This window comes from Callospermophilus lateralis, chromosome 1 (genome assembly GCF_048772815.1).
Source record: "Callospermophilus lateralis isolate mCalLat2 chromosome 1, mCalLat2.hap1, whole genome shotgun sequence".
NCBI classification, from domain to species: domain Eukaryota; kingdom Metazoa; phylum Chordata; class Mammalia; order Rodentia; family Sciuridae; genus Callospermophilus; species Callospermophilus lateralis.
The window spans coordinates 219,928,952-219,956,858 of record NC_135305.1 but is presented as its reverse complement, the minus strand read 5'-3'; the positions used below and the strand labels follow the sequence as shown (position 1 = coordinate 219,956,858).

Sequence of the window (27,907 nt, the reverse complement as noted above, 5' to 3'; positions counted from 1 at the left end):
TGGCAGCGCCGGAGCCGGCGGCGGCCGCGGTCCCGGGGGGCGGCTGAGGGGGCCGGGCCGGGGCTGCAGGGCGAGCGGCGCGGCAGGGATCTGGCAGCGCGGCCCGGGACGGCGAGGCTCGGCAAGGCGATGGCGGCGCGCTCAGCGCAGGTAGGGCGGCGCGGGCCGGGCCTCCCGGGCGCCTGCTCAGGCCGGCGGCTCTGAGCTGCGGCCCGCGGGGGCCGGGCCGAACCACGATTCCGACCATCTTGCCCGGGAACCCGCGCTGGGAACCTCGGGACCCCCAGCCCCAGCCCCTTGGGGCCCAGCCCCCGCCCACCCTCGTTTCCGATCCCTCCGGATCCCTCCCCGGGAGCCCCTGCAGGACTCCCCCTCCCCCACCCTGTTCCCCCCTCGTGGGGTCCCCGCAGACCGAGGACCCCCACCCACTCTTTCCACAGGCCCTCAGTACCCCTCCCAGGAGCCCCTTCAGGGTATCCCCATCCCCCACTCCGCAGACCCGCCCCCCACCACCGCCCCCACAAGCCCAGGACCCCTGCCCACCCTCTCCCCATCCCTCAGGACCCCTCCTATCTGCTCAAATCTTGCCTCAGTGTCCCCCAGCCCCTCCACTTGACATCCTATCTTCTGCCCCTGGCCTGTCCCCCTCTTCTCCCCAAGGAGACCAGCCTCAGGGCCCTATCCCTCCCTTTTGACCCTACAGAATCCTTGCTTCTACTGAATTGAGATTTCTACCCCTACTCATAGGCCTCAGGTTAACTTGCTGGTCCAGCTCTCCCTAAAGTCCCCTATGCCCAAGGGCACCCCTAAAAATCACTCCTTAAGGTCCTCCCAGCACACTCTGATAGCTCCACACAGTGCCACTGATCTTGACCCATCTATATCCCAGCTTCCTGAGAAATCCACCCTCCCCTCATGCTCAGAACCTCCCAATAGATATCCTAACCAGCCCCCCTCCCCACCCATAGACACACCCTCTCCACCCATCTTTCTGGGAGCCCCAAACATAGGAGGGTCACAGATTCACACACAGAGAAACTTAGGAGCTCCAACACAGACCCAGGCATTTGGGGTCACACACACATGAGACTGCTCAGTGCTTTTACACACCTTTTGTATCCCCCCAGCCCAGAACCCCCAAAAGCTCCTCCAGCTCAGACAGACTTGGGAGACTGTGAAGTGATGTCCTGCCCCTCCACATCAGCTTCCCTGAACGAGTACCCACCCTGGGGCCTCAAGGGTATCAGGACCCCAGAGTCTTCTGGGACCCTTGAGAGCACCTACCCCAGTCCTTTTCCTCCTATCCATCTCTCTCATATTTTCCCTTTACAAAGAGAAGGAGGTTCACTGTCTCTTACAACAGAGTGCCCCAAAAGGAACCACTGCCCACCCCCAGTGGGGAGGGAAGGGGTTCCAACTGCTTCTGACCCTGATCCTGAAGGTCCTACCAGACTGGTAAGACCAGCATCCTGACCCCATTGGGCCTGCTGACCTCATATGGAAGAGCCAGCACAGCCATCCAGGCCGTTCATCAGGGCTAGCCTGACAACCCTCATGAGTTCTTTCACCCACCACCAGTGTGTTTGACCAAAACAGAACATCTTCCTGCTATCCTGACATTTGGGATCTGCCGGGGCTGGGTTGGGACCTGCCAGAAGCAGAAAGCTCTTTGTGAAGGAATATTTCCAGAAGGGAAAAATGTGCTGAAGAGACTGGGGTGGAGCATGAGGGAGAGCTCTACGCGGTCTTCTCTGCTGCAATTGAGATCTCCCCATGTTCCTGCCTCTTTCTAGGTTGTATTGGCTCTTCCTGCCCAGCCTGCTGCCTCACAGCTCTTGTCCTGGGGTCCCACCTGTGGGTTCCCCTGGGCTTCTGCGGTTGACTGTGGGTGGTTTGGAAGGAATCACAGGTGGCTTGGCCCTGGCACAAGGGATGAGGCAAGACAAAGAGAAGAGGAGATCACAGAACTGGCAAGAGGCTGTGGTTTAGGACTGCAGGGAATTAGGAGGAATCCAGATCAATCCAGCCCCAGCACAGCCTGGTCACCAAGTGTTTAGGATCCTTCTAACAACATAAATATGCCCAGAAGTTCCCTCTCCACCAGCCTCCTTGTGGATATTCACAAGCAGATTCTGGACAGCCTAGGAAAAAGCTAATCTTGGCTCAGAGACTCAACTTCCCCATCTGAAAAATGGGTAGTTAAGTGCTTAGAACAGTATTTTGTACTTCAGGGGAGCCAGGGAGGTTAAGGTGCGGTGTTTTGTGGTGTTTTGTGGAAGGAGACAGTAGGGTCTTTGAAGATAGTCACCCACCTGTGGGTGTTAGCGCAGGCCTCCCTGGTCCCTGGCCTCACTGGATAATGGCTCTCTCTCTAGGGCTAAGCTATATTTTGGGGAGTCTCTTGAATAAGAGCTGAAAGAATAAGAATGGGATTTGTGACCATGGGATTTGTGACCATGCAGAGACCCTCAGGGAGGACTGAGGGGAGTAGAGTAGAGATGGGGGCTGCTGACAGGTCATCCTAATGTTCCACATAGACCCTTGACCTTGGGTTGGAAGAGGTTTGTCCTCTCCACTTGCTGAAGGCAGGAGTGGATGAAAAGACTCTTGAAGGTCACATGGCACCTGGGAAACAAACTCCAGAGCCTCCCGAGGGTGAGACTTTGTACAAATGCAGTAGGGAAGGAAGGCTTCCCACCTTGGACCGTGAACTCTGTAGGAAAACATAAGAAGGCTCCCAAAGAGAGCCTGTGAGTTGTGCAAAATCAGCTTTACCCTCTCCTGAGGGTATGGATCTATGTCTTTGTCTGTGCTTAGATTGGACAAGGAAGGACGAGGAAGACGAGGAGGAACATATGTTTCAGTTTCCTCTTGTAGAATGTAGATGCCAGTCGTTATGGGTGAAGCCCCACCCCCTTCAGAGAATTGAATCAGGTGCTGGGGTACAAAGGAATGTAAATGTGGCCCTTGGCCTATATCTGAAGCGGTGCTAGCCAGCATGAGAGCTGAAACCAGAAACACACATTGATCAAGCCTGTGCCATGTGCTTGGCCCTGTGCCAAGCATCATTTGCATATTATCTCATTTAATCCTCCGAACAACCTGGAGGAGCCAGGATTCCAGCGGGTGCCCTTGCCATCACGTCCAACTGCTGTGGTAGAAAGGCATGAGATAGAATTATGTGCAGAGTGCTGCTGCAAGAGCCCAGAAAAAGGGCCTGGCACATCCCTGGAGCACAGCAAGGCGCGGCAGGGGTGACGTGTGGATGCAGTCACCAGGCAGGCGTGGCAGAGAAGGGTGTTCCAAGCAACGGAAGTGCTTGGACAGAGGCCCAGGAGGCAGGAGCTAGCGTGGTTCATTCAGAGATGTGTGACTTCCTGCATGCCATGTTGAATGGGCTTTATCAAATGGGCCTTGGTGTCACCAATGCCATCCACACAATGGGCGCACACTGTGGGGCACTCCCTGGCAAAAGGGACCCGAGGTTGGAAGAACTTAGAGAAGGCGGCAAACCTCACTCCCTTGAGGAAAGTTTCTAGCATGCATCTCTGGAAGCCAAACACAGGCTGCAGGAGGGAGGGAGGTCAGAACTAACAAGCCCCCCAGGTTAGGGAAGGCATCCAACCCTTCAAAGGGGATTTGAAAGTCACGTTTGGCACAATTCACTTGCTCTTAGCTCCATTTCTAAGCATACCATAGTGTGCTTGTGAAACCACTTCACTGAGATCTGTCTCCACACAACTCCCAGGAGGGCACGGTGCTTGTCTGCTTTTTCGCAGTTGAGTCCCAAGCGAGTACAAGGCATGTAGAGGGTGCTCAGCAGAGACTTGTTCGGTTTTAGGAATTAATGGGCTTCCCTACTCAACTGTTTCTGAAAGAGAAGAGAGGTGGTATCTGTCTGCCTCTGAGGGCTCCTAAAAGCAGGGCAGCCCACCTCACTCCTTCCCTCCGGTCTGCCCAGTGAGCATCCATAGGTGGTACTGGAAACAACAACCAAAACACCATCTTGGCCTCAAAGAGCCAAGAACCTTTATAAGATGCCACTTCTCTTATTTACCTGCCCCTGGAAGACCTGATGAGAGCCTTAATTTTCTTCCTTTGTCATTCTTAGGGACACTAAGATATAGAGAAATGAGAAATTTGCCTGAAATAAACCTGTTATGGTAGCAGAAAATAAACTGGTGAGGATACGGGATAGTCAGCTTATTATTATTACTATTATTATTATTTTAGGTCTAAAAGGATTCCACAGGTCATAATGGTTCACCCCTCAGGTTTTAGCCTGAAGGTTTGTGCTACTACTGCTGTTGTTATTACAAATAATAAATGATTGCAGTTTTGCTGTATTTAATCCTTAACAGGATCACCACGTGAGGGACAGGCCTGCTAAGCAGGAGAAGGTTATTTATTCATCGTGCAAATAGCTCCAGTCCCTGCCCTCACGGAACTTTCCATCTAGAGGGAACAAAAATCGTGGGCCCCGCCCTGTCCTAAACACAAGACAAGTTAAAACCCATTTATTCTATCAGCAAAACTTGTGAGGCAGCTACCAGCATTAGCTCTATTTTAAGATTTTAAAAACTGAGGCCAACCACATGGTACCCAAGATCACAGAGGGGTGGGGGAAGGAAGGGTTAGCTGCTGGCTCTGGGGGCCTCATGTGAAGCCAAGAGAGCCACACTCCAAGGGCAAGGATGTATAAATTCTCAGAGCAGCATGGAGCAGCTGCAGAACTGGGATGAGAGGTGGACAGACAGTGACCTCCGAATTCCAGCTGCCATCCTTATTATTCCCGGGGTCACTCAGCCTTTGGCAGTTCACCCCTGGCCAAGGAAGAGGACCCAGAACACTAGAGCAGGCCATTTCCCCAGGGATTGGAGCCAGCCAGGACATGGTGGTCGGCTTGCTGGGCAGGCTGGGCACACGTGGCATCTTTCAGAGCTTCAGATCCAGAATTGAGTCTGTGCGCCCAGTAGTCATTGGAGAAGAAGGATCAGAAATGAGAGGGAGGGAAGGAAGGGAGCCAAAACTGAAAGGGAATTTGAGGTCTTTATTCCTGCCTCTGAAAATGCCAAATGCTTTGTGAAAGATGGTTCATGCACACTCACTCACTCTCCCCGTTGAAAAATAATGACTGATTTACTAAGTGCCCACTGCACTTTCTTTTACGTATATAATTTCTAAAATAAAAATGTGGAGAGAGCGGCAACATGGTGGGTGGGTTTAGGACAAAGGCTCTGGAGTGAAAAATCCAATTTCAAATCCTCCTTCCCCTGCGGCCTAGTCAAGGCACCAGCAAGTGGCCCCTGTTCAGTATGGCACTTATCATGCATCATAGCCCTTGTTTACTAGCCACACTGGTACAAAACCTTTTTTATTATTATTTTTAGAATGGGATGTGGCTCAATGTGACTTCAGCACATGCACAGTGTTGTACAATCATCATCGTTATCTAATTCTAGATATAGCATGTATAAGGTGTCTTAGGTCTGATCCCCAGAACCGCAAAAAAATATACATATACATACACACACACACACACACACATACGTGTGTGTGTATGTATGTATGTATATGTATATATATATATATATATATATAGTTTAAAATGGAGTTTATTTGAATAGTTTTATATTTATAGAAAAACTGAAATGATCGTAGAGTACCCATATGTCCCATAACCAGTTTCCCATTATTGATATTGTATATTAATATCGTACATTTATTATAATTAATGGACTAGTGTTGATATATAATTATTCATCAAAGTCCATATTTTATAGATTTCCTCAATTTCCCTAATATCTTTTTCTATCCTAAGAGTCCTCCAGGATCCCAGATAATATTGAGTAATCACGTCTCCTTACACGTCTCTGGGCTGAGACAGTTTCTCAGGCTTTCTTTGTTTTTGATGACCTTGACAGTTTGGAAGAGGGCTGGTTGGTGTTTTGTAGAGCGTCCCCTAATCTGGATCTGCCCACTGATTTTCTCATGGCCAGAGTCGGGTGATAGGTTTGGGGGAGGAAGAGCACTAAGGTGAATGTCCTTCCCATGCATCCTATCAAGGGCACAAGATATTCTCATGACTGGTCACTGTTGACGTTGACCTTGATCACCTATCTGAACAGCACAGAAATTTTTGTCTTCATTTATTCAACAGATGTTTACTGAATACCTAGTGAATGCCAAATAGTGTATTAGGGGCTTGAAGTAGAAAATTAAGATAGCTCTTTGTCCTCAAAACGTTTATGACCCCATAGGGCGGGAAGGCAGGTATAGAAGTCATTGCCACCAAACACGAGTCAGGCTGGGTGGAGGTTGGGTGGATGTCTACAGGGAGAGAGCGAAGTGATCCAGGACCCTGGAGGAACAGGGTTGACAGGTAAGCATGCTTGAACCAGGTCTTGGGAATGCCTTTCCAGTCCGAGGGAGCAGTGTGCAAGAACAGGCAGGAGCAAACCAGAGTGCCCAGGGGGTGGAGCTGGAGGATGGGCAGGGCTGCAGGAGGCTGTGGCTGGGAAGGTCACCGGCCTGTATAAAAAGGTCCAGGTTCCACCTTGCCATCAGGGAGCCACTAAAGGTTTGGGTCAAGTGAGTGACACAGCTAGTAGTGTTTTTCCACATTGCCCTAGTGGCCCATCTGGATGCAACAGATAGGACAGAGCCCCAACGAGGAGGGTGTTTCCCGGGCCCAGGCAGGAGGTGGCAGGGCTAGAGAGAGTGAGCCAATGAGATCCACGGTGGCCTTTGACTACTCTGCAACCTGACAGGGAAGGAGAGGAATACCCAGGCCCAGCCTGGCCTGGTGGGTGGGTAGACAGATGTGGCCCTGCTGCCCAGGTGAAAGGAGGAGCCCGCTTTCCTTCCCTCAGGAATGTTGGGTTCAAAGAGCATGTCCATGTGGGGGTCCAGAGAGTCTTCCTAAAATGCAAACCCAGCAGGTTCCTGCCCCAGCCCACAGGCCAGTCAGGGGAAGGCTCTGGTCCCTGCAGGATTTTCCAGCCTCTTCTGGAGTCACTCCACTTTGCTTTTACCCAATGGGCCCTCTGCCAGCCCACCTCATCCTTAATCTTTTTAATTGAGATATAATTCACATAACATAAAACCAAAATCCTCAAAGCATGTAACTTATATGACTTCAGCACATGCACAGTGTTGTACAACTATCATCGTTATCTAATTCTAGAACATTTCCATCATCCCAAAGGGAAGCCTCAAACCCATTAAGTAGTCATTTCCCTTTCCCTTCTCCCAGCCCCTGGCAAGCACCAATCGACTTTCTGTCTCTATGGATTTGCCTATTCTGGATATTTCATTTAAGTGGAAACATACAATTTGTGACCGTTTGTGCCTGGCTTTCTTTCACTAAGTGTAATGTCTTGAAGGTCCACCCATGTTGTAGCTGGTGTCAGTGCTCCATTCTTTTTTGTGGCTGACTAAGATTTTGTTGTGCGAAGGATCACATTTTGTTGACGCGTTCATCCATTGATGGACATTTGGGGTGTGTACTCTTTTTGGCTGTTGTGAATGTATTGCTGTGAACATTCATGTACAGGCTTCTGTATAGTAACAGGTTTTTCCATTGTCTTGGGTAGGCCTCTAGCAGGGAACTGCTGGATCATGAACTCTGTGTTTAAGTATTTGAGGAACTGCTTGCTATTTTTCCATCCTTCCATACTTCTAGCGTTTATCTCAACCTGTGATAGAAAGTTTGGGTGATTATCTCTTGATCTCTTCCCTCTGTCACTCTGGAAGGGCAGGGGTGATTCTTGCTCTGGTGGGGAAAACAGAAACATATGAAGGAGAGGTGTGATGGAGCTTTTAGGAGGTGGGCTGGCAATCTTTGCCGATGCTTAGTGGAAAGGAAAAACCGGAAATGAGGGGTTCATAATTGTGGATATGTATTTAATCATTTAAGCTCCAAGAGTGAGATCCCTAAGGATGTGAAGGGACAGGGCCCACGCAGGAACTGTGGAAGAAGAGATGCCACACGGGAGCCTAAGAAACCCTGGCCAGAGAGGTGGGAGGAAAAGCAGGAGCACTGTCTCTTTAACCAGGTGGGAGAGCAACTTCAGGAAGGAGGAAGTGGGAATGGCAGCATCCAAATGCCCTGGAAAAGGGAAAGGGAAGTTGAAGGTCCCTCCCATCTGGACTTCCCAGCACCATCTCCTCCTGCCCTCTGTCCTGGTTCAGCTTCAGAAGCCGCGGACTGCCCTCTGAAGGTGTGGCAGGTGGTAGTGCTGCCAGGGACAGGGTCTGGAGGCCCACTGCCACTCTGCAACCAAGATCCACCTTTCAGGCAACTGAAGTGGCACAGGTGAAGCACTGGGGTTAAGGGCACGCAGACGCTGGGACTCCAGACTCAGAGGCGGGCAGGCAGGGAAGAGGGAATGGCTTCAGGTCCTGTGGAGATGGGCCTCATGCACCTTGCTCCACTCCATGTCCCCTGCCTACAACAGTGCCAGGCCCTCAGATAGCCCCAGTTAGTGCCAGAAACAAGGGCTTGCGCCACATGACTGGGACAACAGAAGCCATCCCCCAAGCCAAACCTACTCAGCTCCCAGGGTGGCAAAGTCTGGATGATGCAGGAAGTGTGTTCATGTGTGTGTGAGTGTGGGTGGCTGTGAGAGTGCTGTGTGTGCACGTGTAAGAGTGTGAGTGTGAAAATGTGTAGGAGTGTGTATAAGTGTGAATGTGAATGAGTACATGTATACCTGAGAGTATGTGTGCATGTGCATGTGGGGGGAGGTGAATGGCATATATGGACAGATGTGAGAGTGTGAATGTGAATGTGCGTGCGTGTGTGTGTGTGTGTGTGTGTGTGCATGTGTGCTCAGCACTTCTTGTCCACAGCTGTCTGTCTAAGGCCCCACTTGGAGGGACACCACCCCCCTCCAATGCCAAATATATGCATTCGGTCCCCAGACAGAGCTGTGACATTGCACCACTCTCAGCTCTGTGTGCAAATGAGTACTTGTGTATGCCTAAGTGTATGTATCTATTGTGTGTGTGTGTGAGTAGATGTGTCTCCCAGTGTCTATGTGTGTGTGAGAAAGAGAGTTTGTGGGTGTGAATGAATATGGATGTGAGTGGGTGTGGATGGTGTGAGAGAGAGTACGTGCGTGTGTCAGCATGTGTGTATCTGTGTGCACACTCAGGATTCAGGAGGATGGTTTCCGGGGTTGGGTGGTTTTAAAGAGTCTGAAGATGAGTCAAGAAAAAGTTCCGGAGAGATCAGAAGGTTCCTGCCTCTCAGACTGTAAATTTCATCCCTGTGTATTTAATACATTTTATTTCCTGTATGAAATACATTAATATGTGATAAACTGCTGAACAAATTCTGCCAGTGGGTGGTCCCTGGGCTTTGGGGTTTTTTTTATCAGAAACACAGAGCTAAACCATTTTCTCTGTCTCCTTGTGGGAAGGAAGGTAGGACCAACCTGCTCTGAGTCTGGATCCCTTCTGCTCAGCAGGGAGAAGGTGGGCCCAGACCACCACTCTGACACCACCACCCCAGCCACATCTGCTCTTTCCCTGAGCTCTCACTGCTTCCTAAGTCCAGCCCTGATCCTCACCTCTACCACCTCGTCCCCATTCCTCCAGCTCTGATGCTGCCTTCCCAGTCTCTTCCTGCCTGGAAAGATCCTTCTGTTCAGCACTTCTTGTCCACAGCCCTGTCTGTCTAAGGCCCCACTTGCCACAGACTTTGACTCTGCAGGAGGCCCCAGGACAGCACGCACTGCCCCCTCTGAGGAATGATTAACTCTTGGTTAGGCGGTACACCGTGGCTTGGTCTTTGGGGCAAGTGAACCCTGGCCAGCCAGGAGATGGAAGGGTTCCTACCACTTATCAAAATCCAGAGTTAGCACCCAACAGACTAGGGGGCTGTCAGGGACAGGGCTTAGAACAAATAGCCCTGGGAAGCCACAGTCCTGAGGAAGGAGGATTCTGGGCTTCCTACAAGCTGAAAAAAAGAATGGTGCACCCCACCCCCGTGACAGGGCAACATGGCAGGAGGACGGAAACAAGTACATGGCCAGGGTGAAGTCCAGCCCAACACGGTCCTAAAACATTGGTCCGGGGCTGAATCTGGGCTATGGGAAGGTGCCCAGTGACCTGAGGATGGCCAGCAGGTGTAAAGTGGTCTTCTCTAATCCTCTGAGTACCCCACTGCTCCCCAGGGATCCCATGGGGCCCCTTCGGTGGCCTAGCTGTCAGAGCCTGGTCAGGTGACATCCCTAGGCAGCAGACTCAGGACAAAGCACACAGGAAGGTGTGTGGGCATGAAGCTGCCATGCAAAGAGTGAGGCAGGAGCAGAGATTTTGTCTTGCCTCCACCACCCTGGCACCCTTATCTTCTCAGACCCTGGGTACTGGACTGGCTCAACAGAAAGAAACATGGCTGGACAGAAGGAACACCATTCCCAGCCTCTGCCTTCCATACCAGGGCCATTTCTGACCCTGGGAACTTCCTATTGGGAGATACCAACTTTCCCAGCATCCCCCACACAGTCCATGGCTAAACCCAGGAGCCTGGCTCCCAGTGAAACCTGGCCCTGGCCCCAGGATGGATGGTACTGACTGATATTTATGGGGTGAACACTGAGTGTTGGGCACTGTTCTAACACTTCATGTGCCATAGCACACTTGGTTTTCACAGACACCCTCTGAGGGAGGTCTTGTAGGATCTTGGGCTTTGCAGACCAGAGAAGAGGAATGGCTGGCCAAAGGTCACACCGCTGGTAAAGGGGGACCCAGGCTTCAGACACAGGTCCATTTGAACCCAGAGCCTTGGTTTTCAGCACAGTGCTAATTTGCCTCCCACCAGGTTGACAGAAGGTAAAAGGCCAGTGTCTTTGAAGTCCCCAGAAGGGCCAAGCAGACCACCCCAGGAAGATGGCAGGCCAAGATCAGGATCCCCATCAGAGCTTGTGTGTGCTGCTGTGTGGCTGCCAGGACACAGTTTCCCAGCACTTTGACACGTCACTGGCTTCCTAGCCCTGAGGGAGTCAACTCTTCCGGCCATCAGCAGCGCCAGACAATTAACAGTGGAGAATAAATGTTGTGGCTGTGCCAGCAGCCCACTTTGGTTGATGAGATGGGGAAGGTCAGATGCTGATGCAGGGCTCCCAGTGCAGGCACAGCAGGGGACAGAGACCACTGTTAAGAAGGGCTGCCAAAGCAATGTCTTCTGTTCCCCAAGCTTCCTGCAGGGTCCTTGGGACCTCAAATATGAAACCTGCCCCAGGCCCTGCCACAGACTCAGGGTACTAAGTTGAGCCTCGGACTTCATGTGTAGGATCAGCAGGACAGTTCTGGTCTGGCAGGGATCCCTGTAGCCAAGGTCCGAAATAGAAGGAACCAACCTGGCCATCAGCTGGGCTGGGGCATCTAGGGGCCAGGGATGCACCAAGTGGCAGGCCAGAGTAGGAAGGCAGAGATGAGGAAGTGTTCTGAAGGGGAGCACAGGCTCACCTGGCCCAGAGCCAGCATGCAGTGTGGACACCCCCCCTCCAATGCCGACTATATGCATCTTCGGCTCCCAGACAGAGCTGTGACGTGGCACCACTCTCAACTGCTGAGCCTGCCCACCATGGCGAGCCCCACTCTGAGCCCCGACTCCTCATCCCAGGAGGCCCTGTCAGCCCCCACTTGCTCTCCCACCTCTGACTCCGAGAACCTCAGCCCTGATGAGCTGGAGCTGCTGGCCAAGCTTGAAGAACAAAACCGGTGAGTAGGGGCCTATGGGTCAAAGGTGGGGCCTCAGGGTACAGCTTGGGCACCTTGCAGAAGTTCTCAGGACCCCTCACATTCGGAGCCAGGTCCATTCTGTGCAAGGTAACCGCTACAACCAGACACAATATGTGTCTCCTTTCATCCTCCCAACCCCAATGTCCCCCTGTTCAGATGAGGAGACCAAGGTTTCAAGAGATCAAATGAGTTTGGCTCATTAACCGAGCCATTTTTAGAAGGGATTAAAGCTGTACTCTTCTCCCCCATCCTTCCCCTGTCTTAGAATGTGGGGACTTTTGGGGGTGGGGTTTGTGTGTGTGTGATGCTGGGAATGGAACCCAGGGCTTCACACATGCTGGGAATGTACTCTGTCACTGAGCTACAGTTTCTGCCCAGAATGCCCACTTTGTCATTGTTCAGGTATAGTCATTAGGACCTCGTGGCCACTGAAAGGGTACTTTGGAACTCACAGTTCCCAAGAGGAGGGGGGCACACCGAACCATTCAGGGAAAGTACTAGGGCCCATCAGGAGGCAGAGAGAGCTGGGGTGGCAGAGAATGTGGGCCATGGGCCTCTACAGTGGTCTCAATGGGAAGGACAGGCGAGGCTGTCCCTAGTTGTCTAGAACCTGGCAGGTGAATAGTGAACAGAGTGAGAGCCTGGTGGAGGAAGTGGTTGGGGTGTGGGCTCTGGGTTGGTTGGTTTGCATAGGAAAACCACATGCTTGGTTTGCCAGCTGTCAGGTCATTTTCTGTCTCTAGGAACTGCTATCCCTGGGAGGGACCATCCCTCTCTCCCTTCAGGGTACACAAGGCCCAGCTGTCAAAGCACCAGAAACGCAGAGTTAATATAGCTCCTCAATGGCTGGGTGCCCTCAGCCAGGGCTTGCTGTCTACACCCCACTCTAAAGTGGAGGTCATCCCTAAGTCTGCTCCACAGGGTTGGTCTGAGAGTTGATGATACACACTCACATGATGCTCAGCCAGTGCCTGTCATCGAATAGGAACACGCAAATGGAAGTCTCTCTGGGGCTAGTGCTTGAGGACCATGGCTCAGATAGGCTGGGTCACTGGCCAAGGTTGCTCAGCAAGAATGACATGGACTGAGTCCCTGGTGTCCTCTGACACCTGCCCCCAGGGGAGGGTGTGAGTTCCCCAGAGGACCCCTGTCTCCAGGGAGTCACCTTACCACTGGCCCTTCCTACTCAGGCTCCTGGAAGCCGACTCCAAGTCCATGCGCTCCATGAATGGCTCGCGGCGGAACAGTGGCTCCTCACTGGTGTCCAGCTCCTCAGCCTCCTCCAACCTGAGCCACCTAGAGGAGGACACATGGATCCTGTGGGGCCGTATTGCCAACGAGTGGGAAGAGTGGCGGCGCCGGAAAGAGAAGCTGCTCAAGGTGGCGGGGGCGGGGGGTGGCTGGGCTCCTGGGCAGACAGGCAGCTGGGGCAGTGGGGTCATTCAGCTATGAGGTAGTACCAGGTGGCCAAATCCTGGCAAAGGGGCAGAAATAGAGATGTATAGACTGGGCGTGAGGACAGGGAGGCCTCAGTGCTTCAGGAGGCTGTTTGCTTGCTGTTCTTAGTATCCACGACTAGACGAGGGCAGACTGTGCACAGTGCCCAGCAACCTCTGTGCCATGGGAGGAGGTGTGGGCAAGCCAACAGCTGAGGAGCTGGACTGGGATTGAGTCTAGCCCAGCCTCCCCTTCCCGACCATTCTCTGTGGCAGGAGCTGATCCGCAAGGGCATCCCGCACCACTTCCGGGCCATTGTGTGGCAGCTCCTATGCAGTGCCACAGACATGCCAGTCAAGAACCAATACTCAGAGCTGCTCAAGATGTCCTCACCGTGCGAGAAGCTGATCCGCAGAGACATTGCACGTACTTACCCAGAGCATGAGTTCTTCAAGGGCCAAGACAGCCTCGGCCAGGAGGTCCTCTTTAACGTCATGAAGGTGAGGCCCAGCAGCCCGCAGCCACCTGAGGGGCAGTCCCCACATGGACCCATTTTGCCAGACCAGAGGTACTCTGCACTCACCCCACATTGTTCCCTTCCAGGCATACTCCCTGGTGGACCGAGAGGTGGGCTACTGCCAGGGCAGCGCCTTTATTGTAGGCCTGCTCCTCATGCAGGTAGGTAGCCTGGAACCAGGCCCTCCCTGGGCTGCACTTCCAGGAGGTGGAAACATGCAGGCTTTTCTCTCTATCTACCGACCTCCTAGGTCAGAGCCTTCCTTTCCAGCCACCCAAGAACTCTGACAGTTCCCAAGCCAAAACTCCTGTGGGTGGACACAGAGCTTCCGGGCACTTGTCCTGGCTATGTCCTGACACTATACAGTCCAGGATAGAGAAAGGGGCCTGAGAAGCAGCCTACAGGTTTGGACCGGGAGAGACCTCAGACCAGGGACTTAGATCAGCCATTGTGGTGTTTATGGGGCCTGGGGATTTCCTCCAGAGAAACCAGAGACCTAGGACGGGGGGAAGGGGAGACAGCTGGGAGTAGACAGGAGGGTGTCTCCACCCAGTGGGTGAGACATGGGCTCTGGCAGCTGCCCAATCTGGGTCAGCTCCACTGTTTCTAGCAGGGCCACTCTGCTGAGGCTCAAGACTGCAGCCTCGAGTTTCCCCTCCATAAAACAACAGTGACCCTGTTTACCAGTGGCTTGTGTGGCAGGTCCAGATAGCTGGGTATCAGTGTCCACTAAATGTAAGTGGAACAGAAACAGGCCCCAGGTACACCAGGGCTCTGCCAAGAGCCACAAGCATGCCCCTGCTGCTACCCTGCCCACCTTCAGAGCCTCCCACCCAAACCCCCAGATGCCTGAGGAGGAGGCCTTCTGCGTGTTTGTGCGGCTGATGCAGGAATACCGGCTGCGGGAGCTCTTCAAGCCCAGCATGGCCGAGCTGGGGCTGTGCATCTACCAGTTTGAATACATGCTGCAGGTGAGGAGGATGGGGAGCCCCAGCCAGGTGGCCATCCTAGGCTGTCCCAGGGAATTTCTAAGCCTGAGAAATCATGCCCAGAAGTCGTAGAATGAGGACCATGGGCTCCAAAGGCACTGCCCTGAAAGCTGCTTGGAGGGACAAAGAAGGGACCTTCCACTCACACCAGGACTCCCAGAGGTGCCGAGGCCCAAGGAGGCACTAGGTTCAACAGACACACGGGGCCCGTGGGCCCATGCCTGTGTACTCTGGGAGTGGTAGAGGGAGGGAAAGTGTTGTCTGCCTGCCGCTGCTGATTACCAGGAGCTGCAGACAACTCTGTTTATAAATAGCAGTCCCCGAAGAGCCCACTCCTGGTCGGCAGACAGGGCTGCCGTGTTCACGCATGGAAGTGCGCTCTCTCCCTCCCTCCCTGTCTCTCTCTCTCTCTCTCACACACACACACACACACATACACACCTGCTCTGGAAGCCCATGGCAGGGGGGCTGTGCAATAGGTGAGCTGAGCACCCCATTTCTGGGGCCTGGAGGACCAGGGAGCCTGGTGGTATCCAGGTAGGGGGCCCAGGCTCACTGAGAAGCAGCCCCCACCCTAGAATGAGTAACTGAGCCTTCCCACAGCCAAGCAGAAGTCTAAATCCTGGGCTCAGAGACCCCCTGCTCTAGGAGGAAGCCCAGGGTCCTCCTCCGGCCTCAGTTTCCTCAGGGTCTGCCATTGTCCACAGTCTGAAACTGGGCCAATCCAACAGGCATTCCCTGAGCATTCTGCACAAGAGCTGCATGCTGGGGGCCATGGGTGGACACAGCAACCAGCAAGTCACCTTCCACAATGTGAGCTATGACAGCTCTGACCAGGGGCCATGGGCTTCACCTTTTTTTTTAATGTATTTTTTATTCATTTATTTTATTTATTTTCATGTGGTTCTGAGGATCGAACCCAGTGGCTCATATGTGCTAGACAAGCACTCCACCACTGAGCTAGAACCACAGCCCCTCCACGTCTGGATGACCTTAGGAAATGACCTAACCTAACCTCCTGAGTCCCAGAAGCTCCCTGTGTGGTGGTCAAGAGACCCCATGAGCTGCTGTTGAGCAGTCAGGTCCCACGTGTTGTAGCTTTTGCCGCTTTGGCCACCCCTGCCTTTGACCCTACCTCATAGTATTCAAACTCTGGGTGGGTTTGGCCACCCCCAAACACAGTGGCCAGGGAGTACTGAAGAGGGTAGCCACAGGCTGCCTAGGCTGGTCATGGAAGTTTCCTAGAAGCCAGGGAACAGAAGCCCAGCAGCCCTGAGTGGGAGGGAGCCAGGTGGGTGTGGACAGCACCCATTCACCATGCCCTCTGGGCCTCCCCACCGTGTAGGAGCAGCTCCCGGACCTGAACACCCACTTCCGCTCACAGAGTTTCCACACGTCCATGTACGCCTCGTCCTGGTTCCTCACACTCTTCCTCACCACCTTCCCCCTGCCCGTTGCCACTCGTGTCTTCGACATCTTCATGTACGAGGTGAGGGCCCTGCAGGTTACTCCACCCAGGCCACTCAGGATGCAGCAAGTCACACCCCACCCTGGAAACAAACCCCAAGCAGCCCACAGACCGGGCAGAGGAAGGGCCACAGCCTGGGAGGGGACTGAGCTTCCTGTAAGCCAGGACAGAAGGCTCACAGCCACAGCGGCCACATTGCAGGGCCTGGAGATCGTGTTCCGGGTGGGCCTTGCCCTGCTGCAGGTGAACCAGACGGAGCTGATGCAGCTGGACATGGAGGGCATGTCCCAGGTAGGCCAGGAGGGCAGGTGGGTAGGAGGGGTCAGACACATGGGAGGGTCAGACACCTTCTAGCACCAGTAGCCTGGCAGCAGGGAGAGAGGAAGGTACTGGCCCAGGCTGAGCCCTGGGAGGTCCCTCCCTCTCCCTCCTGCTACTCCAGGTCCCCAAAGCTTGCTGGCAAAGTAACTCTGGCCAAACCACAAAGGCTTTGGTCCCCAGCCCCTTGGCCAGCCAAGGGCACAGGAAGAGGCAAGGCACCTGGAGCAGCCTTCTGCCCTGCCCTAGCCTGCCCTGGTGGCCCTGCCTGCTAGAGAATGGCTGACCTGCCTCTCATGGCCATTTCCCCATCATGCAGGCCCCTGCCCCCTCCCAGCATCCTCCAGCTGGTGCTTCAGGGAAGAATGCACAAAGGCCACGGTTGTGTCCAGGAACACGAGCGTCCATTGTCCGCAACTGCCAGAGGGGGCCAGCTGGGCTGGGGAGCAGGAGCTGTGTCCACTGAGGCTTACCTTAACCCTTTGCAGAGGCTCCAGGGGCCCCAGCATGCCTACCCGCTTCCTCCATTAATGTCCCTGTGCTTAGACTGCCCCCGCCCCCCAGCCTTCACCCTTAGGCACTTCCCAAGTCTGATTTTCTCTGGAAACTGAAGCCCTGGCTGCAGGCAGTGGGGGAAGGCCAGCCCTCCCTTCTTAGCCTCTGTTTTGCTCCACAAACACTGATTGAGCGGCTACAACAGGACAGGCCTGTGCTGAGGACACGGTGATGCCTCACGCAGCAGGACGCAACAAGGGCTCAGAGGCAGGGCCTGTGTGGCGGTGACCGCCTGTGTCCCCACAGTACTTCCAGAGGGTGATCCCCCACCAGTTTGACAGCTGCCCAGACAAGCTGGTCCTCAAGGCCTACCAGGTCAAGTACAACCCCAAGAAGATGAAGAGGTCGGTGCAAGACTTTGGGGTGCTGGAGGGGAAGGGAAAATCCCCCGGGGGGGAGGGGGGGGTGGAGCAGTGATCACACTGGCCTCGCCCTCTGCAGGCTGGAGAAGGAGTATGCAGCCATGAAGAGCAAAGAGATGGAGGAGCAGATCGAGATCAAAGTGAGGCCCGGGCCCCGGGGGAGGGGCAGGGCCGCGTCCTAGGGGGCTCCCCTCCTACCTCCAGAGCTGGCCGCTAGAGGGCGGCCCTGCCCAGTGCACTGGAGGATCAGGCCGTCCTTGGCAGACGGCCGCAGGCTCTGATGATCCTTCCTCTGCCCACCTGCCCCTTCCTTCACCTGCCAGGCCGGCGTGGGAGCGCCTGCCCCAGCCGGCACGTTCTCATCACTGGTGACACAAGAGTAAACAAGACAGTCAAGGTCCGTGCCATCGTGGGGCCCCTGTGTCGTGGGGAGACCGTCAATAAATCACTAAAATAGTGTGAACTCTACAAAGTGCTCCGGGTGCAAATGTGCAGGGGAGGAGGGGCAAGGGGTCCGGGGAGCCATCCAGGGAGTCCAGTGCAGAAGGCCTGAGGCAGAATCTCACCTGGTGGGCAGGGGGATCATCCTGAGGGAGCAGTGAGGGATCCTCTGAGGGCTGGGGACAGTGTAAAGAGCCAAGGAAGGCAGGGACCAGATGCTAGGGTGTGTAGGCCAGGGTGTGTGTGGGTGCCCACACAGGGAACTGGTACCCTGGTGTCCAGCCCACCAGCCCCTTCAAGGTCAGTGAGTTCCCTGAGCATGCAAAACCTCTGAGCCCAGGCTGCCCCCTCTTGCCTTTTTCTGCTTCATCCTCACACCCATGATTTTAGTTATTCACTCAACAAGCATTTATTGAGTATCTGCTGTATACCAGAGTCACAACAAAGAGTGAGAGCCCCCTGGCCCAATGCTAGGGACAGACAGGGATACAAATTCCCACACAGACTGGCTCTGCCCTCTTCAGGGGCAGAACTATGCAGTGATTGAGACTGGAGTCCTGCAGAACCAAGTTCAAATCCCTGCTCACCAGGGACCAGCTGTGTGACCCCAGCAGGTGAATTCATCTCTCTGAGTCTCTGTGGCCCTATCTGCAAGATAGGGCAGGGGCAGACCTAGATAGACTCCAGGTCACCTGCCACCCATCCCTGAGAAGCAGTGAAGGCATCTTTGTCCCAGCCTGTTCCTATGGTTTTCAGAAATATTTCAGTATTTGGGGTTTTGAGCATCCCCCTTTCTTGGTTATGGCAGCTTGACTGATGCACCAGTTCAAACGTGTTTTGGTCTTGGTCATGTACAGAAAAGAGCCTACTCCCATCAGGTGACTGAGAGCCCAGCAGTGAACAAGGACACAACAGACCCTTGATCCATTTGCCAGGCTGGAAAAATCTCCTGAGAGGCCTTCTCATGGGGCCCTGCCCTCCATTCTTTCACCTTAGCTGTTTTGAAATGTCTCAGGGATTTGTTTGAGCCAGATAAGGCAGGACAGCAGACAGAGACAAGTGCTTTTAGAAGAAGCTCCAAAAGAGGAGGGGGCAGGCCATGCCAGATTGGGCACATAAGGGCAAGAACCAGGGTCTGTCAGGAAGCACAGAGAGTGAGGGGGACAGCATGACTTAGAGTGTTTGATGTGGTTTCTGCAGGAGGACCGCAGGGTAGGACAGGCCAGTGTGAGCAGCCTCAGCATTAGGCAGTTTGAATCATCTCTGCAGCTCTATCCTGCAGGTGTGATCCCTCTTGTTCCCATTCTTGCCCTGGGGTAATTTAGGATGGGGAAATACTAGCTTGGTGTGTGTGTGTGTGCACGAGTATGTATAAAGGAGGTGACTTCTGGTTTGGGCTCTGGATTGGGTGGTTTTATGTGGAAGATGCAATCTGTTTAGGACTTAACTAGTCCTGGAGGGGACAGTCTCTGGAATTAGCAAGGTTTCAGATGTCAAAGCATCATGAAGTTCAGAAAAGAAAAAAACGTAAACCCATGATTAGGAGATAGCTTCACATACTGCTCACTCATTCTTCTGTTCATTTTTCCCTTGGAGGAAGCAGAAAAGAGGAGTTATAGATAAGCCTGCCCACCCCCACCCCCACCCCCACCCCAGGGATGACTCTGCTTGGTGCAGTGCCAGGCTGAGGCCAGAGAAAGCAGAGCAAGCCAGGGCCCAGAGGTCCTGACCCTATACCTGAAACATCTCTGGCCTGGCCATGCTGGTAGGCATGAGCAAGACCCTGCCCTCTCTGACTCAGTTTCCCTACCATGACATAAGTCAGGAACATCAAGTCCATGAATTATTGATTGCAGTTGCTTCCTGGAAATGTTCTAGGTATTTCCATTACCATTTCTCCCCAAAAGCAACCCAGAAAAATGTTCTATGTGACCCACAATAAGGCAGGACCCTCCTTCATCTACAGATCCAAATTATTTCTTCACCACGTTGCAGGGGAGATTGGATACAACATGTATGTCAATGTCACCTACTTCCCAGCGGGTCATGGGGGAACCTAAAACTACAAATATCTACTCAGGATCCTTCAGCATAGAATGGAAAGCAAAAGCAAGGGCAGGTCTCCAAAAAGATCTTGGAAATATAGCCATGGAGCTGAAGGAAGCCTGCGTGTTCAGCACACAGGATCCAAATTGTGAGAGGACCTTGTCCCAGAGAACTTAGCTCAGGGGTAAAGCAGGGAGGATGGTGCTGTCTCAACAGCTTCACCCAACAGCTTCAAGGCTCTGTCCTTGACAGATCCAAGCATGGGCTGGGAACAGGCTTCTGAAGAGGATGTGGGTGCTGACTACCCCACAAACACAGTTACTAAAGTGCTCAGGTTGTTTTTACTGAAGAGTTGCTTAAAAAAAAAAAAATCCCCCAGTGCTGGTTACATCCCCAGCCCCTAAAATGTTTTTTAAATGGACCATTCTGAATAAGAATGGACCCTGTTTTCTGAAATTGCTGACCCAGAACATAAGATGCTGGCTCTGTCCTGCCTGGAGGTGGCTTGGCCCCCAACGGGCCTGACCTCAACCTCCTCCATAGTTGAATGGGGGTGTGTGTAGGAATGGGAGGCAGGTTCTGATGTGCTTTCCCTCCCCTTCCACAGAGACTTCGGACAGAGAACCGGCTCCTGAAACAGCGGATTGAGACCCTGGAGAAGGTGAGAGGCGTAGACTCCAGCTGGGACTCCAAACCCTCCAGGACTTTTACAGGGCACAGCAGACTTTAGGCCCAAGCCCAGGTTCTGCTCCAGTAAGAGTGTTAAGCCTCTTTTAGTGTTAAAACTCCCTAACCTTGAGCTGCCCTAACACTGGGATCTCTGGGGAAACCTCACCTTGGATCCTGATTCATGATTAACCCTGGGGTTGGGGCTGAGTCACGACTTGGTGGACTATAAACACAGCAATCCTGGGCAGCTTGGGTGGGGGAGAGGAGGCAGAACTGTGGGGCTGAGGAAGGAGCCCCATCCCTGGGCCACAAGATACCCCACCCTGTAATTTGGAAGTCTCGCCCTTGAAAGAAAGGAAGGAAAAGAGATGGAACGGAGGAGGGGGCAGTCTTGCCACTTGTGATGGAGAGCCTTGGCCTTGACCCTGGCCCCTGACACATTAAAGATGCGGGTGGAATGGGCAGCTTATCTGAGCCCCAGCACCAGGGCCCCCACTTCCTGCTCCTCCCTTGTCCTCACTTGACCCTCCACTGACCACAGGGAGTGAGTTGGTGGCAGACAGGACTGTATTGCTCTTGCCCCACAGCCTCCGTTCTTGCTTTCCCTCAAAATGAAAATACATTTCCCGTCCCAGACCTCTCTGGAGGACACCTCACTCACAGTGAGGCCAACATCGCCAGCACTGAGGTTCCTGTCGGCCTCAGCCCTGTAGCCCCCACAGCATGACTAGCCCCGGCCTTCCTGTTCATACAAACCCTCTCCAGGATGGAGCTGGCTCTGGCTTTGGTCTTCCTCTGGTCCTCTCCTGCTGGTTCTCTGGTCTTCACTCCTCTCTCCCCTGCTTCTAGAGATAGTCCATGGCATTAGTGACAAGTGGTTCTTGTGTGTCTCTCCCCTCTCCTGTCCCTGTGCCTTCTGCTCTGCCTCCTCCCCCTGTCGCTCGGAACCCCCTTCGCCCGCCCGCCGGGTAGGAGAGCGCTGCTCTGGCTGATAGGTTAATCCAGGTACTGTAGCTTTTTGTCTCCCTCTCCAGTTTCCTTCCTGGTCCCTTCCCTGGTCCTTGCACATGACAGCCAGTAACCACTTTTTCCCTGGCTGCTGCCATTTCTGGGGGCAAGGGGGCAGGCGTGGCACAGTGCATGGGGGCAGCTGGGGCTCACTTCTAGGAAGACAGGCTTTCCTGGATGGGGGCTTGTAAAGTGAGAGAAACACGGGTGTGGGGGAGAATCTGAGTATGTTTGGCATGAACTTACACACACAGGGATAGAAAGTTCCCTCCTGGAGGGACACAATAGGGGCCCAGGAGGGCTCTGGACTTTAAGAGCGTATCAGCTTCAGGCCCTGGTGCGTCACTGCGCTGAGCTTACCATACACCCTCTGTACTCTCACGCTGCTCCTCTCTCCTCCTACCTGCCAAGCCTACTACCTTCTCTCATTTGCCTGCTTTTGTTGCCACTTCATCTCGAATGGCTTTATCTGGAAACTTCCGCACAGCCTGGAATGGGGGGGCCCAAATTGGTTGGGGGAAAGTATAAAGTGGGGGTCTTTGCCCCAGGCAAGCAGAGGCCCCCAGGCCTTGATCCTGGCCTATCCCACATCCCAGCCCAATGAAGGCTCTGGAGAGCTGAATTCTGAGCCACTGGGGCTTTGACTGTCCCCAGAATACCACCCTCACCATCAGGGCTCAGCATGAACTGGTAGAGCTCCTGCTGTGCCCTTGACCCTGGATAAGGGCTACTTTCTCCTCACCTGGAACAGAGGCCAAGAGTCAGAATTGGGAAGGAGAAGAGAATGTTGGCACTTTCAGCTGGCAGATCCTGACAAGTAGAGGGTGAATCTGTTCCTCCCAGGTTTCTCCTGGTATCCTATCTGGGCCTCTGCCTATCCCTAGGCCACAGTGGGCACCCCATCCCAGGCTCCAAGTGTGGGAAGCGTTGCCCCTCTCACTTCCCCCATCCTTCACCCTCTCTGGGCCTCTCTCTGTGGCCCGAGGCAGGGTCTGGGATGGAAACAGAAGATCACCGTCCTCCATCCTCACTGTGCTCAGGGGCAGGTGACACGGGCGCAGGAGGCTGAGGAGAACTATGTCATCAAGCGGGAGCTGGCAGTGGTGCGGCAGCAGTGCAGCTCAGCAGCGGAGGACCTGCAGAAGGCACAGAGCACTATCAGGCAGCTTCAGGAGCAGCAGGTAGCTGCAGGAGCCAAGGGTGGGTGGTGCCTGTCCAGACCACGCCCTCACCTGCCACTCTACAGGGCTTTCAGGACTCAAATCAGCCCTGCCTCAGCCCCTGGCCTTCCTGTATAAAGAGTGGGGGTACCCAGAGGCCAGTACTGATTCCTCCCCAGTCCCCCTCTTATAGGAGCTGCCCAGACTTGGGGGCATCCTGAGATTTTCTAGGGACCCCAGCACCAAGGCTTCTGAGAACCAGACTGCCCCAACCAGACTCTCTAAGCTCCCACTTTGTCGGGGATGAAGAGATGAATGAGGCCCAGGGCCATGTCTCCAGGCCCAAAGAGAAGCAAGAGGAAGTGGCCCAGATGAGGCACTTCACAGCCTGGCAGGGGCACCACTTGGGGCTTGGAGTCCATCAGGCCAAGGAAGGGCCACTGGTACTTAAGGATATCAGAGCCCCATAGTGTCAAGGGATTCTGAAGCAATGTAAAGCCCCTTCAGAGCACCCCCTGTGTAGCTTTCCTGGGAATGTGATGGGCCAGTTTGCTACCCCAGGGACAGGATTCCTAGTCATAGGGCATTAGAGTTCCGGCCAGGATGCCCCACCCCCCAGTTGCAGCTGGGGACCAACACAGCCCTCTGCCTCCCTCAGGAGAACCCACGCCTCACTGAGGACTTTGTGGCCCACCTGGAGACAGAGCTGGAGCAGTCACGGCTGCGGGAGACAGAGACACTGGGGGCCCTGCGGGAGATGCAGGACAAGGTTCTGGACATGGAGAAGGTACGACTGGGTGGGAAGGGACTGAAGGTCCTGAGTAAGCTTTGGGGGACACACAAAAGACCTTATCCAAGGAAAGGGGCAGCCTGGGTGCTCCCCCACACCAACCATCAGACCCTAGGAGGAGGCAGCTTCTGCCTCTTTTGAACCCAGGGTCCTCTGGGCCCATGGACACCTGCCCCTTCACCATGGTCTCCACATGAGGGCCTGGAGACACTATCCTGGAGGCACACTGGGGCCCTCGTTCTCCTATCTGCAGCCCTATCTGATGGGGGCATCAGGCCTCCTCCTCCTCTTCAACTGCTTTCTGAATTGACTCAACTCTCCCACAAGCTGCCAGAGGAAGGGAAGAGGCCCAGGACCCACTCACATGGTGCAGGAACTATGCCCGCCCCCTGCAGCCTGCACTGTTGAGCCCCCCCCCCCCACATGTCTCTGCCACTGCTGTATGAGGAGCCATCAGCCTCTCAGCCCCCATCTCCAGCCCAGAGCGGGGCTTCCCCTCCTATCTCACTCCACATGGGAGGGAAACCTGCATCCCATAGATCCTGCTGCCCTGCCTCCCACCCATACACAAACAAGGACCAGAGAGGACCTGGTCCAGGATTTTGGCCCAAGATGCTGGGACACAAATCCCCATCACTGAGCCCTGGGGATGCTGGGACAGGATGTAGGCTGGCCCTCAGCCCATTTATTCCCAAGTAGAGGGTCTGTTTATTCCCCCTGGCCTGGCCTGGGGAGCACAGGGTACTGCCCACCCAATCTTCTCAGCCCCTGCTGGGGCAGATTCCAGGTCTGGTTATAGGCCCTGAGGTGTGCTCCCTGAGTCTACCCACTGTGTTCAGTAATAACATTAAGGAGACTCCATAATTTATGGGGGCAGAGGACAGCCCCACGAGAGAGCAGGTACTCTTATGGCAGCCATTTTAGAGATGAAGATACCTGACTCGGGTTAGATAGGTCTGTTCCCATCCACCTGATTTCTACTCCCGGAGTATCCTATGGTCCAGGGTGCCACCCTTCCCCCAGCTGAGTCCAGAGGCCGACAGTCCTCTGGGCTCAGCTGCCTGAGGCTCTGATGGCCTCTCTCCCCACAGAGGAACAGCTCCCTGCCTGACGAGAACAACGTGGCACGGCTGCAGGAGGAGTTGAAGGCGCTCAAAGTGCGGGAGGGCGAGGCTGTGGCCTCTGCGAGAGAGCTGAAACTGCAGCTGCAGGAGCTCTCCGACACCTGGCAGGTGAGAGTCCAGTGAGCGGGAACGGCCCAGGCGCCCCCTCTGGCAGCCCTTGGAGGAAGGCCAGCGACCCAGGACTGTGGTCTCCTTACTGAACACGGACACCCCTCCCTCCACCCCGTTCCAGGCGCATCTGTCCCGAGGCGGCCGCTGGAAGGAGTCCCCGCGGAAGCTGGTCTTGGGCGAACTCCAGGACGAGCTGATGAGCGTGCGTCTGCGTGAGGCCCAGGCCCTGGCCGAGGGTCGCGAGCTACGGCAGCGTGTGGTGGAACTTGAAACCCAGGTGGGCGCTAGGCCCCAAAGCCCGCCTACGTGGGGGAGGGTGCTTGGTGTTGGTGCCCATTGGCCAGGCAGTGATCCCCGCTGGCCCGCCTTCTTTCCCACCCTTAGGACCACATCCACCGCAACCTGCTGAACCGCGTGGAGGCCGAGCGCGCCGCGCTGCAGGAGAAGCTGCAGTACCTGGCCGCGCAGAACAAGGGGCTGCAGACGCAGCTCAGCGAGAGCCGCCGCAAGCAGGCCGAGGCGGAGTGCAAGGTGCGGTCCCTTGCCCAGCCCTCCCGGCCCTGCCCCAGCCCTCGCCGCCCCCCTGACCGCCCTTTCTCTCCCATCCCCAGAGTAAGGAAGAGGTGATGGCCGTGCGTCTGCGGGAAGCGGACAGCATGGCTGCAGTGGCTGAGATGAGGCAGCGCATCGCGGAGCTGGAGATCCAGGTGAGCGGGGTTCCGGGCCGGGATATGGAGGTCAGATTTGGGGGCCGGGCCCTGCCTGCTCTAACCGCAGGTGCCCTGGCCCTCCCCGCAGAGGGAGGAGGGCCGCATTCAGGGCCAGCTGAACCACTCAGACTCGTCGCAGTACATCCGTGAGCTCAAGGACCAGATTGAGGAGCTGAAGGCGGAGGTGAGCGTTCGGGAATACCGGTGACAGGCCAGACGTCGGTGCAGTAAGAAGGATGCTTCTAGGAGGGCGGGGGAGGAGGGTGCCTGGCAGCTGGACTCCGGTGTGGGTACATCGGCCCATGCCTCCAGCGCGCCGGTCCCCGCCCCAGGTGCGGCTGCTGAAGGGCCCGCCACCCTTCGAGGATCCACTGGCTTTCGATGGACTGAACCTGGCCCGGCACCTGGATGAGGACTCGCTGCCGTCGTCAGACGAGGAGCTGCTCGGCGTGGGCGTGGGCGCTGCTCTACAGGACGCGCTCTACCCTCTGTCCCCGCGCGATGCGCGCTTCTTCCGACGTCTGGAGCGACCCGCCAAGGACAGCGAGGGCAGCTCAGACAGTGACGCAGATGAGCTGGCCGCGCCCTATAGCCAGGGCCTGGACAACTAAGACCCGGTTCCCCGCCGCGGAGCCGGGAAGCCACAGCCTCGGTACGCGGGGCACTCAACCGCCTGCTGCTCCGCACACGCACTTAAGAACTCCACCCCTCGGCGGCTCCGCCTACCCCAGGGCCGAGTCAGCGAGGCAGCACGTAGAGGGCAGGGCCCCGGCAGGCCCTCCCTACCCAGCAGTGTTTACCCTTCTTGGTGGTACCCCTCCGGCCCTCCCGTGTACCACGGGTGGTGCCTGAGCAGTTACCTGGAAGGTCTGCCCTCCACACTGAGGGCAGGGGCGGCGATGAAGAGATGGCAGGACTGGATGAGTGGGCTTCCTTCAGAAACAAGGGCTGCCCTGCTGGGAAGGGCCCAGGAGCTAGAAGAGGCCTGAGGAAGAGGGGCAGCTCTGGGCTGGACATTAGCACCCCACAAGGATGCCCTCAGGACACAGTGACCCTTGATCAGCCAGCTCCTGGCTGCCAGGGACAGATGACCAGGCTAGGCTTTCCTGCCTGGTGCAGGCATTGTGGCCCCTGTAGCAGAAACCAAAGTCCCCCCTTATGTAAAGGACCACCTGGGGTGTGAGTGGCCAGCAGGGGCCAGCTCAAGCCTGGGCAGTATCTCCCTGCTTCTCTGGGGCCAGAGAAGCTATAAGGAAGCAAAGAGATCCCTCTCCCCAGCCCCCCATCATCTTCTGGGAATTACTGGCATCACCTATCTTGGCCAGTGATGGAAGGGGACTCTTTCCTTGAGATTCCTCAGCCTCATCCACTTTTCTTCCTTCCTTCCTGTGGCCCTAGCCCCACCCTCAGGCTAGGGTCAGGCCCATGGGTGGAGTTTCCCAGCAGAGTTGCCTCCTCCGGTCTCTGCTGAACCCAAGTTGAGAACGGTGCCAAAGTCCAATGATGCCCCCCAAGACCCTTTCCAAGTCCCACCCGGGGCCTCCTGACTGTCAGGGCTGACCCCCTCGGTGCTCCTGGAGCCTCGAGTAGAGTACCATCACAAGCAATCTCCCTGGCACATCCTGGGGTGGGGACCCCTGCTCAGTACCCCCTTCCTGGTCACTCACTCTTCAGTGTTACCAAGCCTGGGGACCAGGGCAGGCACCTGCAGGGCTGTCCCACATGCCACCCACACTGCCCACCACCATTTTGCACACTGCCTGTTCACACTCCACATGTCGCCCAGGCGAGAAAGATGGAAAATAAAGTGTATTTACACAGTCATGGACAAGGGGCTCTGAGTGGGGCAGGCCTGAGGTGGAGAGGATTACAGCAGCAACAGGTGCCCTGTCCCTGGCCAGCAACAGAGCTGAGAGGCAGTGCTGTCCTTGCCCTCCAGAGCTTCCTGCAGTCTAACACAGTTGCCAGGAGAGGAAAGGGCATCATCTGTGGCCGCTGGTTGGTGTGAGCAAGGCTGTGGGAGAGGTGGAGGACAGGATATGACCCCCACTGAGACCTTCCCTGGGACACAAGCAGAAAGCCCAGTTTCCAGAAGAGCAGGATCTGGTTGCCTTCATTCAGCACACACTTCAAGAAGCTTTCTAGGGTGCTCTGTCCTGTGCCTTATTCAAGTATGGTGAAGATTGAACTGCCACTAATGTGGTAAGTGCCAAATAGACACCAGTTTGAGGAAATCAAGGAAGGCTTCCTGGAGGAAACAATGTCAGAGCTTTCTTCAAGGGCAAAAGCATGAAGGCTAGATGTCACTGGGACCAGCAAGGAAGGGACAGGATACCCAGGAAGAAGAGGAAAACTTGGGTGTGGCCAGAAAAGGAAGGAGTTACTTGGGTTAGGATGGAGAATTTGGGCTTTAAACTGAAGGCAGTGGGAGCCAATTGAGGGCATAGGGGA

General features: G+C 55.1%; 1 protein-coding gene across 5 annotated transcripts; it reads left to right on the top strand.

Annotated features, from left to right (window-relative positions):
* Evi5l (ecotropic viral integration site 5 like) lies at window positions 1-27,280 on the top strand. 5 transcript variants are annotated; one of them, XM_076850029.2, is made up of 20 exons: window positions 1-150; window positions 11,551-11,730; window positions 12,942-13,131; window positions 13,464-13,688; window positions 13,792-13,866; window positions 14,551-14,676; window positions 16,040-16,183; window positions 16,364-16,453; window positions 17,282-17,379; window positions 17,477-17,537; window positions 20,492-20,545; window positions 21,526-21,558; window positions 22,602-22,742; window positions 23,380-23,508; window positions 24,603-24,743; window positions 24,868-25,023; window positions 25,131-25,277; window positions 25,358-25,453; window positions 25,545-25,640; window positions 25,789-27,280. In XM_076850029.2, the coding sequence occupies exons 2-20, from the start codon at window positions 11,594-11,596 to the stop codon at window positions 26,065-26,067; spliced, it is 2,418 nt and encodes an 805-aa protein (XP_076706144.1). In that variant the 5' UTR covers window positions 1-150; window positions 11,551-11,593; the 3' UTR covers window positions 26,068-27,280. The 5 variants fall into 5 exon arrangements, with proteins under 5 accessions (XP_076706144.1, XP_076706152.1, XP_076706126.1 ...); XM_076850011.2 differs by having other exon boundaries at window positions 71-150; window positions 11,547-11,730; XM_076850037.2 differs by lacking the exon at window positions 21,526-21,558.
* The last annotated feature ends 627 nt before the right edge of the window (window positions 27,281-27,907 follow it).